The sequence below is a fragment of the Leptinotarsa decemlineata genome, unplaced genomic scaffold (assembly GCF_025532065.1).
Source record: "Leptinotarsa decemlineata unplaced genomic scaffold, Ldec_3_MD MMD2_tig00001064_RagTag_RagTag, whole genome shotgun sequence".
Lineage (NCBI taxonomy): Eukaryota > Metazoa > Arthropoda > Insecta > Coleoptera > Chrysomelidae > Leptinotarsa > Leptinotarsa decemlineata.
Window position 1 is genome coordinate 2270658 of NW_027412558.1, and position 17410 is coordinate 2288067.

General features: G+C 36.7%; 1 protein-coding gene and 1 non-coding gene across 2 annotated transcripts in view; both read left to right on the plus strand.

Annotated features, from left to right (window-relative positions):
* The first annotated feature begins 5179 nt into the window (after window positions 1-5179).
* The window catches only part of Sarm (Sterile alpha and Armadillo motif), a 185890-nt gene continuing 173659 nt past the window's right edge, over window positions 5180-17410 (plus strand). The window contains exon 1 of the mRNA XM_023166048.2: window positions 5180-5418. Within this exon, the coding sequence (XP_023021816.1) occupies window positions 5353-5418 (66 nt within the window). The 5' untranslated portion in view covers window positions 5180-5352. The remainder of the gene's footprint in view (window positions 5419-17410) is intronic.
* Window positions 5578-5649, plus strand: TRNAM-CAU (transfer RNA methionine (anticodon CAU)). The gene has a single exon. It is a non-coding gene; the product is annotated as a tRNA-Met (tRNA).

Below are 17410 nucleotides of genomic sequence, written 5' to 3' on the forward strand. Positions count from 1 at the left end.
TAATTACATTTCTGAAACAAAATGGGAAAGGTTACACGCCCAAGAAAGCTGCGATATTTACGAGTACACATATTAGTGACTTTTTAAATAATGCTCCCGATGAAGTTTATTTAATGGCCAAGGTTGTTGTTGTATTTGGGATTGCAGGAGCTTGTCGAATTTGTGATATCAGCCAGGTAACATTAGATGATATTGAAGATTCGGGAACGTTATTAATTGTGAAACTCATGCAAACAAAGAATGATGTAAACAGGAGATTTGTAGTTACTAAAAATATGTTAAATTTTACCAAATGTACATAGCCCTTCGTCCAGCAGCAGCAAAGGATCGTCGCTTGTTTTATGCTTACCGCAATGGAAAATGTATCAATCAGGTTGTGGGTAGCAATCAGTTTTATAAAGTACCTGGAGCAGTGGCTAATTTTCTTCAACTTGAAAATGCCAATTCATATACAGGCCATTCATTTCGAAGATCGTCTGCTACACTTTTAGTTGAATCTGGGGGAGACTTGATGACACTAAAGAAACATGGCGGTTGGAAGTCATCAACGGTCGCTGAAGGGTATGTTGGTAGCACACAGGACATGAATAGCTAATAAAGTGTTTAGAACGTTTGGCAGTGATGAAATAACACCCACACCCGATTTGCGACCAGGTACATCAACGGCAGTTGTGTCCATGGCAGAAAAAAATATAATTTCAGCACAAGAAAATTCGAATGTTGTACCGAATAGTTCAAGGAACATACCATTCATGCAATGCACATTTAATAATTGTATATACTTTTGATATAAAAGAAATGTAACAATTGTATAAGAAAATATTCTAAAATTTAATTTGACTGTCTTCAAATTTATACCAGTCTATTTCGTCGTTGACCAATGGGTAATAATGGCCAGATTCAACTTCAGAACCACAGTGTTAGTATTATCACTAACACTGTGGTTAGTGATAACACTAACACAGTGTTATTATTAGGTTGGCTGGTGCCTCAGCTATACTTGTTTTCTTATAATAGTTAGTTGGTTTGGCGCATGTTTGGCAATACAGTCGATCATTACCTGTTAAAATATCCATTTTCAGATGATTCAACATTAAGCTTTACACGGACTGGTTATCAGCGAGTTTCTGGAGTCTTTGAAGTCCACTAGATACTCATTAGGACAACAAGAGGATTGCTCCGAATTCTTGGGTTCTTGATGAATACTCTTCGTGAGCAAAACAATAGCAGAATCAATACTCCTGACCACTCTGGATTGAATGATTCCGTACAGTCTATCTCGTGTTGTGTTTGTAGATCTTTTGCTGGAAAAATCATCACTTGTTTACTTTGTATTAAATGATCAAGAGGTGGCAAAAACGAATGTGATTTTCTGGGACGTATACAAAAGAGTTGGCGGTTTTTCTAAATTAATATAATCTAAACAGCGGTATAAATTCAACCTCAATTTGGCACAAGCACCACACCCAGAAAGTTTCAAGGACTTTCCTACAGTGCTTGCATTTTTAAAAATTACGCTCTTTGAACTGTATTTGCTTTCAATCTGTAACTCTGAGTCTATATATTCATTCGAAAAACTCATTTCTAGCCGGCATTTTCACTACACAAATCTGTTCAACTCGAACGGTTCGAGACGATAAATCAGAGCAGCAATTACTTAATGTAATTCGATTTGATGGTAATTCCTATTGACCTTTCATGAAGCCAATTTATTATTCTTAAAATAGCTTTTAATGGTACGTGGGAGGAGCGCGAGCCAATGTCTTCAATTTCTGGAGCCCCGCGCTCGTTCTTTTTGGCAGTTATCGCCATACAGGGTGGCAAATAGACCAAATAGGAGCGATAGGTTTTGAATATGGCGGAAAAGTGAGAAATGAGAGCAGGTGAGGTTAGGTTTTTTTCCAGTGGGACATTAGTGCTCTGTGGCAATTCACTGAAAGTTTGAGCAATGCAGCATTTCTAGTTGGATATACGCCATGTTCAAAAACGGAACATCTGATTCTACTCTTCAAATGAGGCCACTAGATTCAAGGACACTACAGGTTTCAGGGTACTGTTACGTTTTTTTCCGTGAGCTTACCAATAATTGACTGCCCTGAACAATAATCAAACCTAATTTTATTTCACTGTTAATACAATAAAACACTTTAACTAAAACTTCAGCTTTTATTCAAATGTCTATCGCCTTAATAGTTCGGCCCGCGTACCGCACTGTCACTGAAACTTGACTGTATCGATATGTTCGCAGGTAGCGTTTATATGTGGCGAACGAACTATTCCGAAACCGGTGGAGAATTCCTCAGAAATCCATCGAAGCCGGTATAATATTCGCGGGGATTCCATCGAAACGCCAGCTGGGATGCGATTTTAGCAGCGGCGGCTGCGTTAACTATTTTTAGGGGATGATTCACAACATTACTATAAAATCCCTTATGTGGCAACTAGTGGTACACAGTTTGTTCGATGTCCTTGACAGAAGAAAGCTTATGCAAGAAAGGCATAATTTATTGTCGAAAGAACAAAATTCTTGTTGACAAAGCATAAAATGTACAATCATCAGATCAGAATGTTTGGTAGATGGTAGACATGAATAGATACCTAAAAATGAAAAAAAAACTCTCGAAAAACTCTACGGTACATAGGGAGACGTGGAAGTTGTTATTGTGTTTTTATTTAACTTAGTCAACCAATTCCAGGACCGTAATTTAAAAGGGAATAATTCACCCAATTATAATAAAATATTACCGAAACATCCCGAAATATAAAATTAGATTTAATTTCTCAGTATGAAGTGAACGTCGACGATCATAAAACTACAACAAAAAATACAGGTCCGTATTTAAAAATTCAAAGATGGGGGTGGCCCAAGTCAGATGACACCCTGTATAAAAGATTCATGTACATATTCTGATAGCACATCAAGTGTCAATAGCAAAATGCGGACAGATTTTCAATATATCTGCGAATAAAGAAGATACAGGCAACAAAATAATATGGGATTTTTTGGGTTTTCCTTCATATCTCCAGAACCAAAAGAGCTATATTCGATTTCTTTACATCATTGAATAGATCTGTAAAATACGCAACTTTGCCGCAATTTAACCGGCACTCTATCTCTTATCGTTTACGGATCCCCATGTACAGAAACGAATTTGAATAGCCCTATATAAACAAATGTTTTGACAATTTTCATTTGAATGAATGTATTTTGATTTGTTCTTCTTACCAAGTAGAAATCAGAACTTAATGATATTCGTAATTGGTGTTGCTCCAATAGATTACTTCTAAAAACTGTTAGATATGAATTGCTCATCTCGTGTGGAAACAGTTTCAACCAGCTGCTGTCGAAAACGCTCTAAAAAATTCAAATTAAGTGCCCCGGTAGAAAATGCCCACTAATTCTTGAAAAGTATGCAGGAAATAATTCAGTCCAGACCGACATTATCCTGTCTTACCCTCGAATTGAAAGCGTTTTAATTTTTTAATGTATCCGATTATTTCATAAAAATCCGCCTCAGCTAAAGAAGATTAACTACTCGTTCTTACATAACATCTCCTAAAATGATTAATGAGCCTGTTTCGGCACTTTCTTATGACAAGTCGAGAATGTGTACGTCTTAAAAAACATATTACTCAATTGAAGTTCCTATAAACCACGCACAGTTTCTATCAAAACAAAGAACGCGTATTTCTCAATTGAAAATGATTTGTAGAAGTTTCTTACATTTCGAAACACACATTAGGTTCTCGATCGACTGAATAATATTTCATTTCATTTCGGAGTAATACTAATAATATAATAATAATAATAATAATAGTAGGAATAATAATGATAATAATCTTTATTGTCATTTGACCTTGTTTGCAAGATATTGACGTCGTTACATAAAAATACAATTTAAGAAAACAAAAAAAAAAGTTAGGAGTGGAAAATTAAAATATTTATCATTGAATGCATTATATACAATAACAAAAATAATGGACAAGACAAAACTAGGTAGGTACAGTTTATTGTATGATTTTCACTATAAAGGGTTTTACAAAAATCGCTTGAGAAATCTATTATATAGCGAAACAAATGTCATGCGATTTTTGCAAAACCCTCTACCTATAAATAAAATCATACATAAACTGTATTATTGAGTTTTAATATGGATTTTTATCAAGTACCGGCCAGTTCTATTCAATTAGTTTATTATAAAGTTCGATGTGAAAGCCCTCTGCCAACTTTATATGAGGAGTGTCTGGGAAATTTGAGGTTAGAACGGTCGCGAAAATTGTAACCAGTATTCAAGGAAATATCGTTTCTGCTTAGCATGGAAGGTTAATTGTTGGTCCATATGAATTATCAGTTATTTGACCACATTTATTCGATTGAGGCACTGTCCGCCCATCAGTCTAACGAGTAGGTATCTCATGACCTAATTTTCTGATTTTCCCATGCTGATGGCCCTCCTAAACTTTGAGGGCCTATAGTTTTCTACATGTTTCGGATTTTTGAAATGAGTGCAATTGCTGGTGGATATTCTCAAGAAAGTTAGAATACCTATCTAACATGTTTATTAAGATCTACCATTTCTGTAATCTTCATATTTCAACAAATAATCTATAGATACAAATTAATTGAGGTCAAATAACACAAATATTTTTCAGGGACATATTAATAATTCCGCAATACAACTCTTGTTGTGCGTTACACAACAAAATATTCAGCTAGAATCCACAGCAGAGTGATGGTTTGATCCCGAGAAACACACGGTGGAATCAATTTTTTTCATCTGTTTTTCAATTAATTTATTCGTCTGTATCGCAATTTATGAATTAAATTCACAAAAATTTGTCCAACTGCCCCATGTACATTTCTAATGATTTCTTTCTCGTGCGATAATTGAAATCTCTACCGATATCCTCCTTCAAGATCTGCAACGAACAATACACTCCTGACAGGATTTGTGTAACGTTGGTGAACGCACCCAATCGCACGAAACTTCATCGCCATCTCCTCTAGATGTCGCCTCAAGTACAGTTGATTCTTTGTTTTCCGAATCAGTTCGGAGCGACTCATTTCTTCCGCACGATTTTGGAACCAAAACAAAAAGTTGAGAAGTTCAAAATCTCGTCCGTCCGTGAATTCCTTCATTCCTTTGTGTTGCTACTTCTTCTCTCGTGTTTCGAAAACACCGCGGATTTTCACCTGCATTTAATCCTGTATAACTAGTTATATACATCTCCTTGAGTTATTTATAAATTTTCAAAATAAAAAAGCTATTATCGACTCGTTAATTCGCGTAATGAACATGGTGCTGTAGTTTTTCTATCGGAAAATCGTCACTAGCGGAAGATTCGTTGAAAATGGATAAAGGAAAAGTTGTTGTTCCAGAAAGACAAAAGCGTAGAAAAATACTCGAGAAATTCAAGGTGGGTGTTGTTTGTTGTTCATTGTTTGTCAAAACAAATCTGTTCATTACAGAATGTAGCCAAGTCGATGTTTTATGGTTTCTGCGTGGGTAGGTCAGTTAGGAATATGTTTTACTGCGTTATAAGAACGTGTATCCAGTTGTGACACACTTTATCAACGCCTCGGTAGCGCAGTAGGCAGCGCGTAAGTCTCATAATCTTAAGGTCGTGAGTTCGATCCTCACCCGGGCAATTTTTTTCATTTTATATGGCAAATTTTTGAAAATGGTTTCTAACTTTTCTTAGATTTCTCCTTATTTACGAAATAATACATCAAGATCTACGTGAATTTTGTACAAAAGTAATTTTTTTTTAGGTGAACATTTTTAGTATCACCCCTCCACTTACGTTAGTAATTTACGTAACAAGTCCGGAAAATACTGTTTTTTGGACAATTAGACAAAAATTCAAAATTCTGTAAGTCTGTAAGTATACCAGTGGTTCTTAACCAGTGGTCCGCGGACCACTGGTGGTCCCTGGAAGCATCCCAAGCGGTCCGCGGAACCATTCTTATAAATATGTTAGATGAGTCGACACAATACAATGAGACCTGCCGCTAGAATGTTTGAAGAAGAGTCACTATTTTCTCAAGAACTTGAAACGACGTCGCAAGGTGCAGATGTTATATAGATGTAATAAGTCAATATATGGAGAAACATGGACTTATGTACGCATGGTGCTCCTGCTATGCTTGGTTCTCGCTCTGGTCTTGCAGCATTGATAAACACTGAAAATCCGTTTGCAATTACGACGCCCTGCGTTATTCGTTGTCGAGCACTAGCTGCCAATACGCTTCCAGAATGCTTTGACGATGAAAATGGCTATAAAATTAGTAAATTTCATTAAAAAGAATGGACTCTATACTCGTCTCTTGAAACAATTGTTCTGATATGAACTCTGAACATGAAACTTTGCTTTTTCACACGGAAGTGCGTTGACGGAAATAGGTTTTGAGGTTGTACGAACTAAGAGAGGAAGTAAAATTATTTTAACTAGCAAGGAAAACAAAGAGTTATTTCATCAGTTTTGTGAGTCCAAATTTCAAATACATTTCGCTTATTTGGTCGATTTTTTTGCGCATCTGAACAAATCAAACCTTCTACTGTAAGGGTCGGGAACTTTGAAGTCGCAAGACATGAGCAATATTTTTACTTATGAAGATAAACTCAGTGCGTTTATCGCTAAAATCGAGGTATGGATCAATAAGGTCGAAAGTAATAACTTCTCTGTGTTTGATAAGCTCAATCAAATCATTGATGGACAGAGTGCTGAAATTAAAGGAGAAATTCAAAAGAGCATATTACATTTAAAAAACTTAAAAATTGAATTCAATCGCTATTTTCCCGACCGCAAGGATAAAAGTATTCAAAAACTGATCCGCAATTCATTTATTGTAAACGTTCCTGGGGTGCCTGATGAAGATCAAGAAGAAGTAATTGATATGCTACACGACAGCAACTTAAAAGATACATTCGAATCAGGAATTATTCTTGGAACCAAAAGGCAATTTCTTTACAAAAACTTGGAGACTCGTTACCTAACTTTATTTTCTTCGACATATCTGTTTTCGGCGCTTCTGGTTATTAAAAACAAGCACCTAAATCGGTTGGATGCCACTGCTGATATGCGTTTAAGTTTAAGTAACGCTGAAAAAAGAATTCAGAATATAGTGAAGCCTATGCTACCACAAAAATCGCATTAATTTACAATGCAATTTTTGTTACAGTTACATATTTTAACTGATGAGAAAAGGAAATTAAATAATTTATGCGTATTTTATTTATAGATGAATTAGAACAACCATTCCATTTATTTACTATACTGTACTGTATTTATTTGTAGTTATCGTAAGGTACTTCATATTTACTACAAACTAATTAACCAACTTGGTGGTCCATGGCCTGACTGAAATTTTGTCAAATGGTCCCGCATGACTATAAGGTTAAGAACCACTGCTTTAGACCTAACCTAACCTAACTAAGTCTGCAAGTCCAAAAAACTGTGTTCGGATGTGTGCGGTCACTATTTTTTCGGCAACCGTGTAGAATAACTAAACAATGAGACACATTTCTTTATTATATTCCTTTGTAGAACAACATTCCGAACATTTCAATTCTTATTTGTATTGAATATTGAAATATCGAACAGAAGATGAGTACTAACAGAAACAAAATTCTTATTTATAGTAATATTCCTATGAAACCAACAGCAATTGCTAAAACTGAAGGGATTCAATTTGTTTGAATGCTTGGTATATTTAAATGCCTTTTGTTGAAGTCAGAACAAGAACATGTGAAGTTCCGTTCCACATTGATTGTGTTCATCTGATAATTTTTGAATGGTCTTAGCAATTTCCGAGACAAATTTCACTTGCCAGATTATTTTGTAAATTAATCTCAATGTTTAGTTATGAATGTGGAAAAAGTCATCGGCTGAACAGAATGATGAATCACTAAGTGATTATAATGCTTGAAATGTGCACAACTCGCTGACAGAATATTAATATAACGTAACCACTACTTGACATACATAGAAAATCACCTTTTACAGTTTCCAAACGGGCACTTTTCCTTGGTCCGAAACGGAATATTAAACACTGATATGCATAATGACTCATGAACTTTGACAGGACTTTCTTTATCTGAAATTCTCGAATATCTGACCGCAGACGTTTCAAAGAAATGCATTTTGAAGCAGAATTCATCGCAATGAATTGCATTTTTTCATTGTTAGTTATGATGTGTTATTATTGTTACTAGAAACCTATAAATACTGCTTGGCAAATTTAGCTGTGCCTCTGAAAATTGAGCGCGCAGTAGATCAGCCGGCGGGGTGGGTCGAGAGCTCATTAACATCGGGGAACTCGTGTAGTGGCTTCTTCAGGCGTATAGATACGTATAGACAAAGTTCTATTACGACAAAGTACGTTATGATGAAATACGATTATGTTAAAATACGTTATGATGAAACACGGTATGGCTGTGCATAATATGATATAGTACGTTATAATATTGTAACGTTATACTGCCGTTATATTTCTGTCTTGTACTTTATGAATAATTATGATTTCGATGCTATAGCATTATAATCACGTATTTTTTTGGTGTACGAGGGTGTCCCAGAACTACCCGACCTGACATAGAGATGGCGATAGTTACTTGAAAAATATCACTGTATTAGAAAGTGCACAATCTATAAAGCATATGTTTCAAGTTTGAAGGCGCTGCGTTGTTTGGTATTTGTTTGGCAGCCATCAATAGTGAATTTGTGAAGAGAATACAATACTTTCATTCAAAAGGTCTCAGCCCAACCAATATAAAAGTTGAACTGGATTCCATTCTGGGTGAGTCTACTCCTTCGTTTTTTAAAAAAGACAAATTTTAGGTAGCAGAGTTTGAACGAAGACGTACGAGCTGCCAAGACGAACATTGCAGTGGTCGACCAAATGAGGTGGCAACTCTAGAAACGGTGAAGAAAATCCACGAAGCGGTACTGAATGATCGTCGACTGAAAGTGCGCGAGCTAGCAGACTTAGTAGGCATTTGAAAAAGTCATATATTATCAGAAAATTTGGATATAAAATAGTGTCGTGAAGATGTTTCAATTGAGTGTTTAGCGTAGCGAAGTTTCACAGCAACAAAGCAGGATTCTTGAGCCGTTTCAGAACCATTGATGGAACATAGGTCTATCACTTTACACCCGGGACAAAAGAACAATCAATCCAAGTCGAAACTGGTAAGCCTCTACACCGACGTTCCTGTCGAAGAAGCACTTCAAATCACACAGAATAACCTATCCGAAGATGGGGACCTGAAAGATAGAACCAACTTACCAATACAAGTAATTACGGAATTACTAGGATGCTGTGTACGAAACCGCTACTTCCAACTGAAGGACGAATTTTTCACACAAGATGAGGGACGGCCAATGGGATCGCTACTTTCTCCAGTTATAGCCAACATATATATGAAGTGGTTTGAAACTCTGGCCATTGAAGAAGCTCACAAGCAGCCCCGAATCTGGTTGAGATAGGTTAACAACACCTTCATAATATGCAATCATGGGAATGCATAACTAGACACCTAACTGAAGCACATCAACGACGAAGTCCTTTCATCGCTTTCACAATGGAGAAGGAAGTCCACAACGAATTGCCATTCTTAGATGTATTGGTGAAGAGGACCAACACGAAATGGGAAACATTTTTGTATCGAAAACCCGCCTACACAGGACAGTATCTGAACCAGGAAGCCAACCACCATCAATCGACTAAGAGAGGAATCATCATGACTCTACTAGACCGTGCTTTCGGGCTCTGTAATACAAAGAAAGGTCTCGAAAAGGAATTAGGCATCATCAAAAATGACCTTCAACGAAATGGGTACTCCAAAGTGAGGTGGAACAGACTTTGGCTATAGGATAACAATTTTCAATTGAAGATAACTCATATACAAATTGAACTGAGAGCTAACGGCAACAATGTTAAATGTAAGAACTGAATTCTTACCGGGGTCATTTTTATTGTCTATACATCGCCATTGTAAATATTTGAAAACTAAGATGATTCCATAAAATTTGCCTCCCGTAACAAGATAGCTTCTGCATATCGATAGAATGTACGAGCGAATAGGTGAACCAGTTCGTTAAATACTTTCAAACATCGGTAAACTGATCAACACTTCGCAGGTTTATTATATTTGCGTCCTTGAAATGCCATAAGTAGTCATTCGGTTTTTTCATTATCAAGCGTCCATATCTGCATAGGCGTAGTGTGTTCTGTTTCTTGTGAAGGTGACTTTGTTTTGTATTTATTAAATATATTTTATTATATTTATTAAATAGACTGTTATATTTATTAACTTTAAAATATAAGATAGAGTTGGCCGATACTTGTTTTTCAAAATATATTATCATAGATTTTCATCATATTCACAATTTATTGTGAGATAATTAGTTGACCTAGTCATTAAACTCAGGTATAAATGTTCGTTAAACTCAGGTATAACTATCATTGATTTCATCCTGTCCTAGAATAGAATAGAATAGAGTTCCTAGAATATTATTAGTTTCTAGGTAGATAGTGATATTTCAAAAAATATGTATAAATCACAATGTATGTAGAATTCAGTTTGTTAGTGAACACGCTTGAAAAAGCTACTGTACAGCGAAACACGTGTTGGGGATTTGTTAATCTGTTCTAGTGAAAATCTCACAATAAAGTGTTTTTCATAATACATCAACTTTAAAATAGTTTTTGAGGTAAGTAAACAACTGAAAATAGCTGAATAATATCATTGAATTTTATTATTTTTATAGTATTAAGATGGATGCCGTAGCAGGTCCAAGTAATGTACAAAGAAAGCGGAAGTTTATGTCGTTAGAAGAAAAACAGATCGTCTGTTAGAGTGTACGAAAATTTAAAAAATACACTCCGTACAGTGCGGAAGCTGTAACCCAGTGTTCATTTTTAACGGGAATATCCGTGTTGACAATTGAATGCATTGTACGTGAAAAAAAGGTGAATGGGATTGTGTAGGCTGCAAAAGTACATTGTCGTGGTAGAAAAAAATTGAATTGGATGAGCACCCGAAAAATTTTGTACGCTATACCATTCATTCTTTCTTTTTTGAGAATAAAGCGCCAACCCTCGAATCCATTAAGACAAAGGTAATGGATAATGATCTCATTCCAAAAACAAGCAGAGATAAGTTAACGAAAATAATAAAAGAAGATTTAAAATTTATATATGCCAAACGATTCCGTAAATCTGTCTTAATAGAAAGAGAAGATATAGTCTCATGGCGACGGAGATATCTTCGCTCTATTAGAGAAATGCGTTCTGCTCACAAAAAGATTTATTATCTGGACGAAACGTGGGTGAATGCTGGTCACACAGTATCTAAGATTTGGCAAGATCTTAGATACTGTAACTAGTTGTCGTCAAGCATTTGTGGAAGGTTTATCAACAGGGTTACGCGGACCAACAGGTAAAGGGCGACGACTAATTGTCGCCCATATAGGTAGCGAGAGTGGCTTTTTAGACGATAGTGCACTAATTTTTTTATCAAAAAAACGGGAGATAATCACGAAGACATGGACGCCCAACGCTTTGAAGGATGGTTTGAATCCCTTCTTTCGAGTCGAGCCAAATTCGGTAATAGTAATGGATAACACTTCTTATCACAGCCGATTAGTAGAATAGCTGCCAACTATGACCACCAGAAAATCAGACATGCACAGTTGGTTACAACAAAAAGGAATTCCATTTTCCGAGAACATGGTTGAGGCTGAGCTTATGAGTTTCATTAAACATCATCGTGACATATATCGCCAGCATGTGGTGGATACAATAGCTCGTGCTGAAGGCATCACCATTTTGAGACTTCCTCTTTACCATTGCGAGTTGAACCCTATAGAATTAATCTGGGCTCAAATTAAGGGTTACGTAGCTCGTGAAAACGTGACATATACAATTTCTGATGTCCAACGTTTATTAGAACTCGCAATGGAACGGATTCGGAAAGAAGATTGAGCTAATGCTGAAGCCCATATGATCAAGGAAGAAGAGAAAATGTGGAGATTGGACGGGATGGTAGACACTGTTTTCGACCAAATAAGTACTGTATTAGGCATAACAAGAAAATGTAATCAGTTTTACCATTGACACCAGGTAGCGCCACCTACTATAACAATTTTTACGTAATTACCTATGTGTTTAAGTAAATGAAAATATTATTTTGGTACGCCTCTGCAGAGTTGGTAAGAGGATTAGCTGTTGGTCACTTCAAGTGCGACGTTGCTAATGAATCAATTTCAATTGAAAATTGTTATAGTATAGAAGACAGCAAGACCCTCACAAGGAAGAGAAGCCGCTACAACCAGTACTTGTACTTCCCTACATCAGAGGATTGTCGGAAAGGATAAGTAGAATTGGGTCTAAGTATAACACCACCTGCTTCAGATCTGGGAACACTATCCATGGTAGCCTCACGATAACCAGGCCACCAAACGCGGACTGCGATTCCAAGAATTGCATTTACCGGATACCCTGCGAGTTCGTAGAATCATATATCGTTGAAACTAAGAGGCCATTGAAAGTTCGCATTGCCGGGCAGAAGAAAGACACACAGCGAGGTGAAACCAACAAATTAGGAATCGCAGAGCATGTTTGGACTCATCAACATAACAACATCAAGTGGGCTCAAGCTGAAATCATCCACAAGGACGAAAAATGGTTTAGGAGAAAATCAAAGAAGCCGCATATATGTTGTCTGCATATATGTTAGCCAAGCTAGCGTGGAGATACGCAACATATGGAAACATATAATCAAGCGGAACACAACCATTTTCCGTCAAATGGCCAGCTCCCACTAGAGAGGGAAGAGGGTATAAGTGAAAGCACTCGAATGACTTATAAATAGTCAGATCCAGTCATCACCCGAAGACGATTGTGTATACTTACAATCGAAACTTCGTGAAGTAACTTGGCCTGGAATCTTTCAATTTTTTATTTTCATTTCTTGTTAATAATTTTTAATTTTCAGCATGTGTTGATAGTTCAATTTTTTGATTGTTGCTTGTATTTCATTTCATTGTAATTTCAGTTTTCTATCAACAGCGAGTATTATGCGAACTTATTGCAACGTTTGAGTGACGACATCAAACAGAAACTGCCGGATTTGACTAAGAAAAAAGTGTTTTTTCATCAAGACAATGCATCAGTCACAAATCCATTATCGCAATGACCAAAATTAACGAATTTAAGTTTGAATCACTACCTCATGCACCCTATTCACCGGATTTAGCCCTCTCGGACTATTTTCTGTTCCCAAACTTGAAAAAATGGCTCAGTGGTCAAAGATTTTTGAACGATGAAGAAATGATGTCGGTAGTTAATGGCTATTTTGAGGAGCAAGACAGTTCTTGTTATAAAAACGGTATCGAACTTATTGAACGTCGTTGGGAACAGTGTAGAGCTGCAAGTTGAGAAATAAATACTTATTTTTTCAAAATGTTTGTGTTTTTTTGTTGATCCCGGGTATTTCTGGGACCACCCTCTATATAACGATGCTTTATGTGACCCCAGCGAGTATGTGTGTTGAAAGGCCAACGACTGGAAATCCCACGTGCGTGCTGCCACTTCGAGCGAACCAGGATTGCTTTTGCATCTTGAATGTGGCCTGCACGTTGATCGCATAACGCCAGCTAGATTTTTGCGAATGCCGCAATGTTTTGATAAGGTGCATCATGCCGGTCGTGCGAATTGCCTCATCAGAATCTGAAACGCCTTGTTAAATATGGACGGAGACGTTTGTGTTACATCGACGAGAATATCTCGGAACACGTGTTGGGTTTTAACGACTGAATGCGAAGCGCAATGTGACAGTGTGCACTAGGATCTTGAACGCAAAAAAAACCATACGGTTATTTTATGCATCTAATTTGATCAAGGGTACCTTTTAGATTTGAATAGCATATTGATTAGCCTGCAGAGTACAATTTGTTAAATATGGTAACTGAGTATCTTCATCAATCATAGTTTCATCGGGTGTACCACAGGGTTCTCATTTAGGGCCATTGCTTTTCAACTGATTTGTAAATGGTCTGAAAGATGTTACTTTTTATAGTGAATTTCTTTTGTTTGCTGATGAACTGAAGATGTTTAACGTTATTCATGACTCAACTGATATAGAATTATTACAGTACTATTTATCTAACTTTTTTCGCTGGTGTGATATACATCTACTGCAATTAAATATAGACAAATGTCAAAAATTTACTTTTTTCTGAAACAAAAACTCCATTAACCGGTCATATAAAATCAGTCAATCAGAACTGAAAACAACATTCACAATCAGAGATTTGGGAATCACCGTCCACCCAAAAATGTCATTTAAACCCCATATTGCAAATATTACTTCTAAAGCAATAAAAACGTTGGTTTTCATTCTTGATCTGCAAATGAATTATCTCTCACTTCAATAAAAATCATATATTGTTCAATTGTTAGATCAATGATTTGCAAAGGTTTTTGAGATTCTGCTGGAGCGAGTATTATATCAGCGTGTAAATCTAAAGAAATGAATTTTAAACGATATAATCCAACGCCCTTCGTGGTATTATCCAGGGGAGTAGTTGTTTTCTGATAGGTGTCTGTCCATTCAACCCACTGATTTCTTTACTGTCAGTCTTCAAGCATAGCCCACTGACTAATAAGAAAAATTCTAATAGTTGCATTCCTAGAATCTGTTCCAGACACCCAAGTACTTTCTATATAAGAACATCTCGCACTAATGTTAGCTATGTGTTCGCTGGTTATATTTTCATAAGACTGTCAACAGTATATATCTAACGCACATTAAACACTGACCGTCTGCCCGACGAGAGAGAAGGAGCCTGCCTTCCGCTGACCTATGCGTGAGAGGAAGGGAAGCCAGACAAACTGGCGCCGCAACCAGTTACGTAACAAGAGGTTTACCCTCCCATAAGAACTAATCACATACATCGGCGATGTTTTCGGCAGATGGTTGATAGTTTACTTACCAATGGAGTCAAATTTATCCATCACATTGCGAATAGTCCTCACGGTAGGACGATTATGGCGACCGTGAAATGGGTGAAGCGCGCGGTACGTTGCCCGAACACAACACTCATGTTGATAAAACAATTTTTTTTGCGGCATCAACTGCTAGGTTATTAGCCACGGACTAGTTGTTTGTTTTTCAAATTTTATCTATTATATTTGCGGCTTTCAAAAATGCCATTATGTTGCTCAACGTTCGTCTATCATCACATAGAATTTCTTTCATTACCCCAGTTATATTATGTTGTCTCCTGGTTTCTTCATATTTTGGACATTCTAGAAGTATATGTTGTACCGTTAGTACCGTTAGGCATGTAGTACATAGAGGCTGTTCTCTTAGGAGCAAGTAAAGGGGTGTTATTTTTGTATGGCCGATTCGCAGACGCGTGAGAACTACTTGTTCTTTCCTGGTCAATTTCAGTGGTGAGATTCGCTTATTCACACTTGGTTTCGAGCATTTCAGTTTCGCATCAGTTTCGTTCCAAAGAGTCTGCCAGTCAGATACTTCTTTGGTTATTTTTAAATTCTCCAGATCTTCTAAGTGGAGTGGTACATATTTATCTTCGTTAGAGTTGTTATATTCTTAATTTTAATCATACATTTAATAAACTACTTTAATCTTATAAAACAGATACATCCTCTTAATACCACATACTACTGCACTCACTTGCTTATAATTTTTTTTCTTTCTACAAACCGTTTCGAAATAATTTATTGTCTTACAGAAATTGAACGTTTTGCCATATACTGGGTAATTATTAACTGGGTGTGATCTTCCACATTAGTATGATGGAATCGGCCGATACTTGATAAAAATCCATAACTAACGTATTCCAAAAACACTTTATTGTGAGATTTTCATTAAATTGTTTTACAAAAACGCAACACGTGTTTCGCCATACAATGGCTTCATCTGGCGTGTCTTTTACCGCTAACACTTCTTCATTCTGCAACGTTGCTCCTTTCGTAACTCCCGACATGACTTCGCTTCTTACTTTGGATGTTTCAATTATCCTACAAAGTTCTATTGCTTTGTCAAGGGTCAAGTTGTCCTGTAGAAGTCTTTCTCTGACGTTATTATTCTTGATTCCACAGGCTACCATCGTTGCTACTAAGCTGTCTTGCAGGGTATCTAGCTTGCATTTGGCTGCTTGCTTTTGTAGATCAGTTATGAACTGTTCAGTTGACTGGGCCTCCCCCTATTTGGTGCTGAACAATTTGTACATTTCGTAATTAGTATTTTCTTTGCCTTCGAAATGCTCTTGGAATTTTTGCATGAGTGGTTTCAATTTATTTCTATCGTCTGTTTCTAGTTTGAAAGTGGAGTATATCTTGAATCCATCTTCACCGATATAATGTAGGAGTTATGCACACTGGACTGATTCATCTTTTTTTGTGACTTCGGATGCAATTAAATAACTTTCGAATCTTGCTCGCCATGTTCTCCAATTTTCGGCCACATTACCCGCCAAGGTCAATGGTGAAATTCCTCGATTATCTCCACTCATGTTTTGAATTTACGGAACATACGATTCATAACGACTGCGCCATGTTATATTCTTGGTATTAATCATACAGCCATGTATTTAAATAAACTACTTTAATATAATAAAACAAGATACACCCTCTTAATACCACATACTACTCTAGTCTGTCGTTAACCTAGATCTGTTCGTTCGTCATCAACCTAGGTATGTTCGTTGACATAGTTCTCATAACAAGAGTTAGCAATCATTCTAGCTGCCTTATCCACATCCTCGTTGTTCTTTATGCCACAATGACTAGGCACCCACATGAAGCTGACAGTTCTACCGCTTTCCTTCTCTTTATGAATTCTGGCAAGAATAATCCTTACAAGGGGGTCAAGAGTTAATTTATTTTGGAATGATCTTATGGAACTCAATGAGTCGGTACAAATTAGGAAATGAGTTTCGTGCGAATTCACAGAATAATAAAGACTGGTATATAGCGTATAATTCTGCTGTGTATACGCTGGTTGTTGAGTGCATCGACCAGCTATGGAGGTGTCCATCTACAAGGAATGCACAGCCCACCCCATACTCGGTCTTTGATCCATCAGTATATATTTTGCAGTAGTTTGTAAATTCACCGACGTTACTGTAATAGTTCAGATTGTGTTGTTGTGAATTCAATTCAGACTTTTTCATTTCACTTCCCGAAACATTGCAATATATATCAGCCAGTTTCCATGGAGGGAACTCCGGGAGAGCGAGCGTGAAAACTCTCGAATCTATGATAATACGTTGTTCTTTTATGCGTGTACCTGTTGGTCTGGTTGCCGTTGGTTTTTGTAGGAATAACTCATGGATTTCGTCATTGAAGAAGATATCATAATTAGGGTGGTTAGGT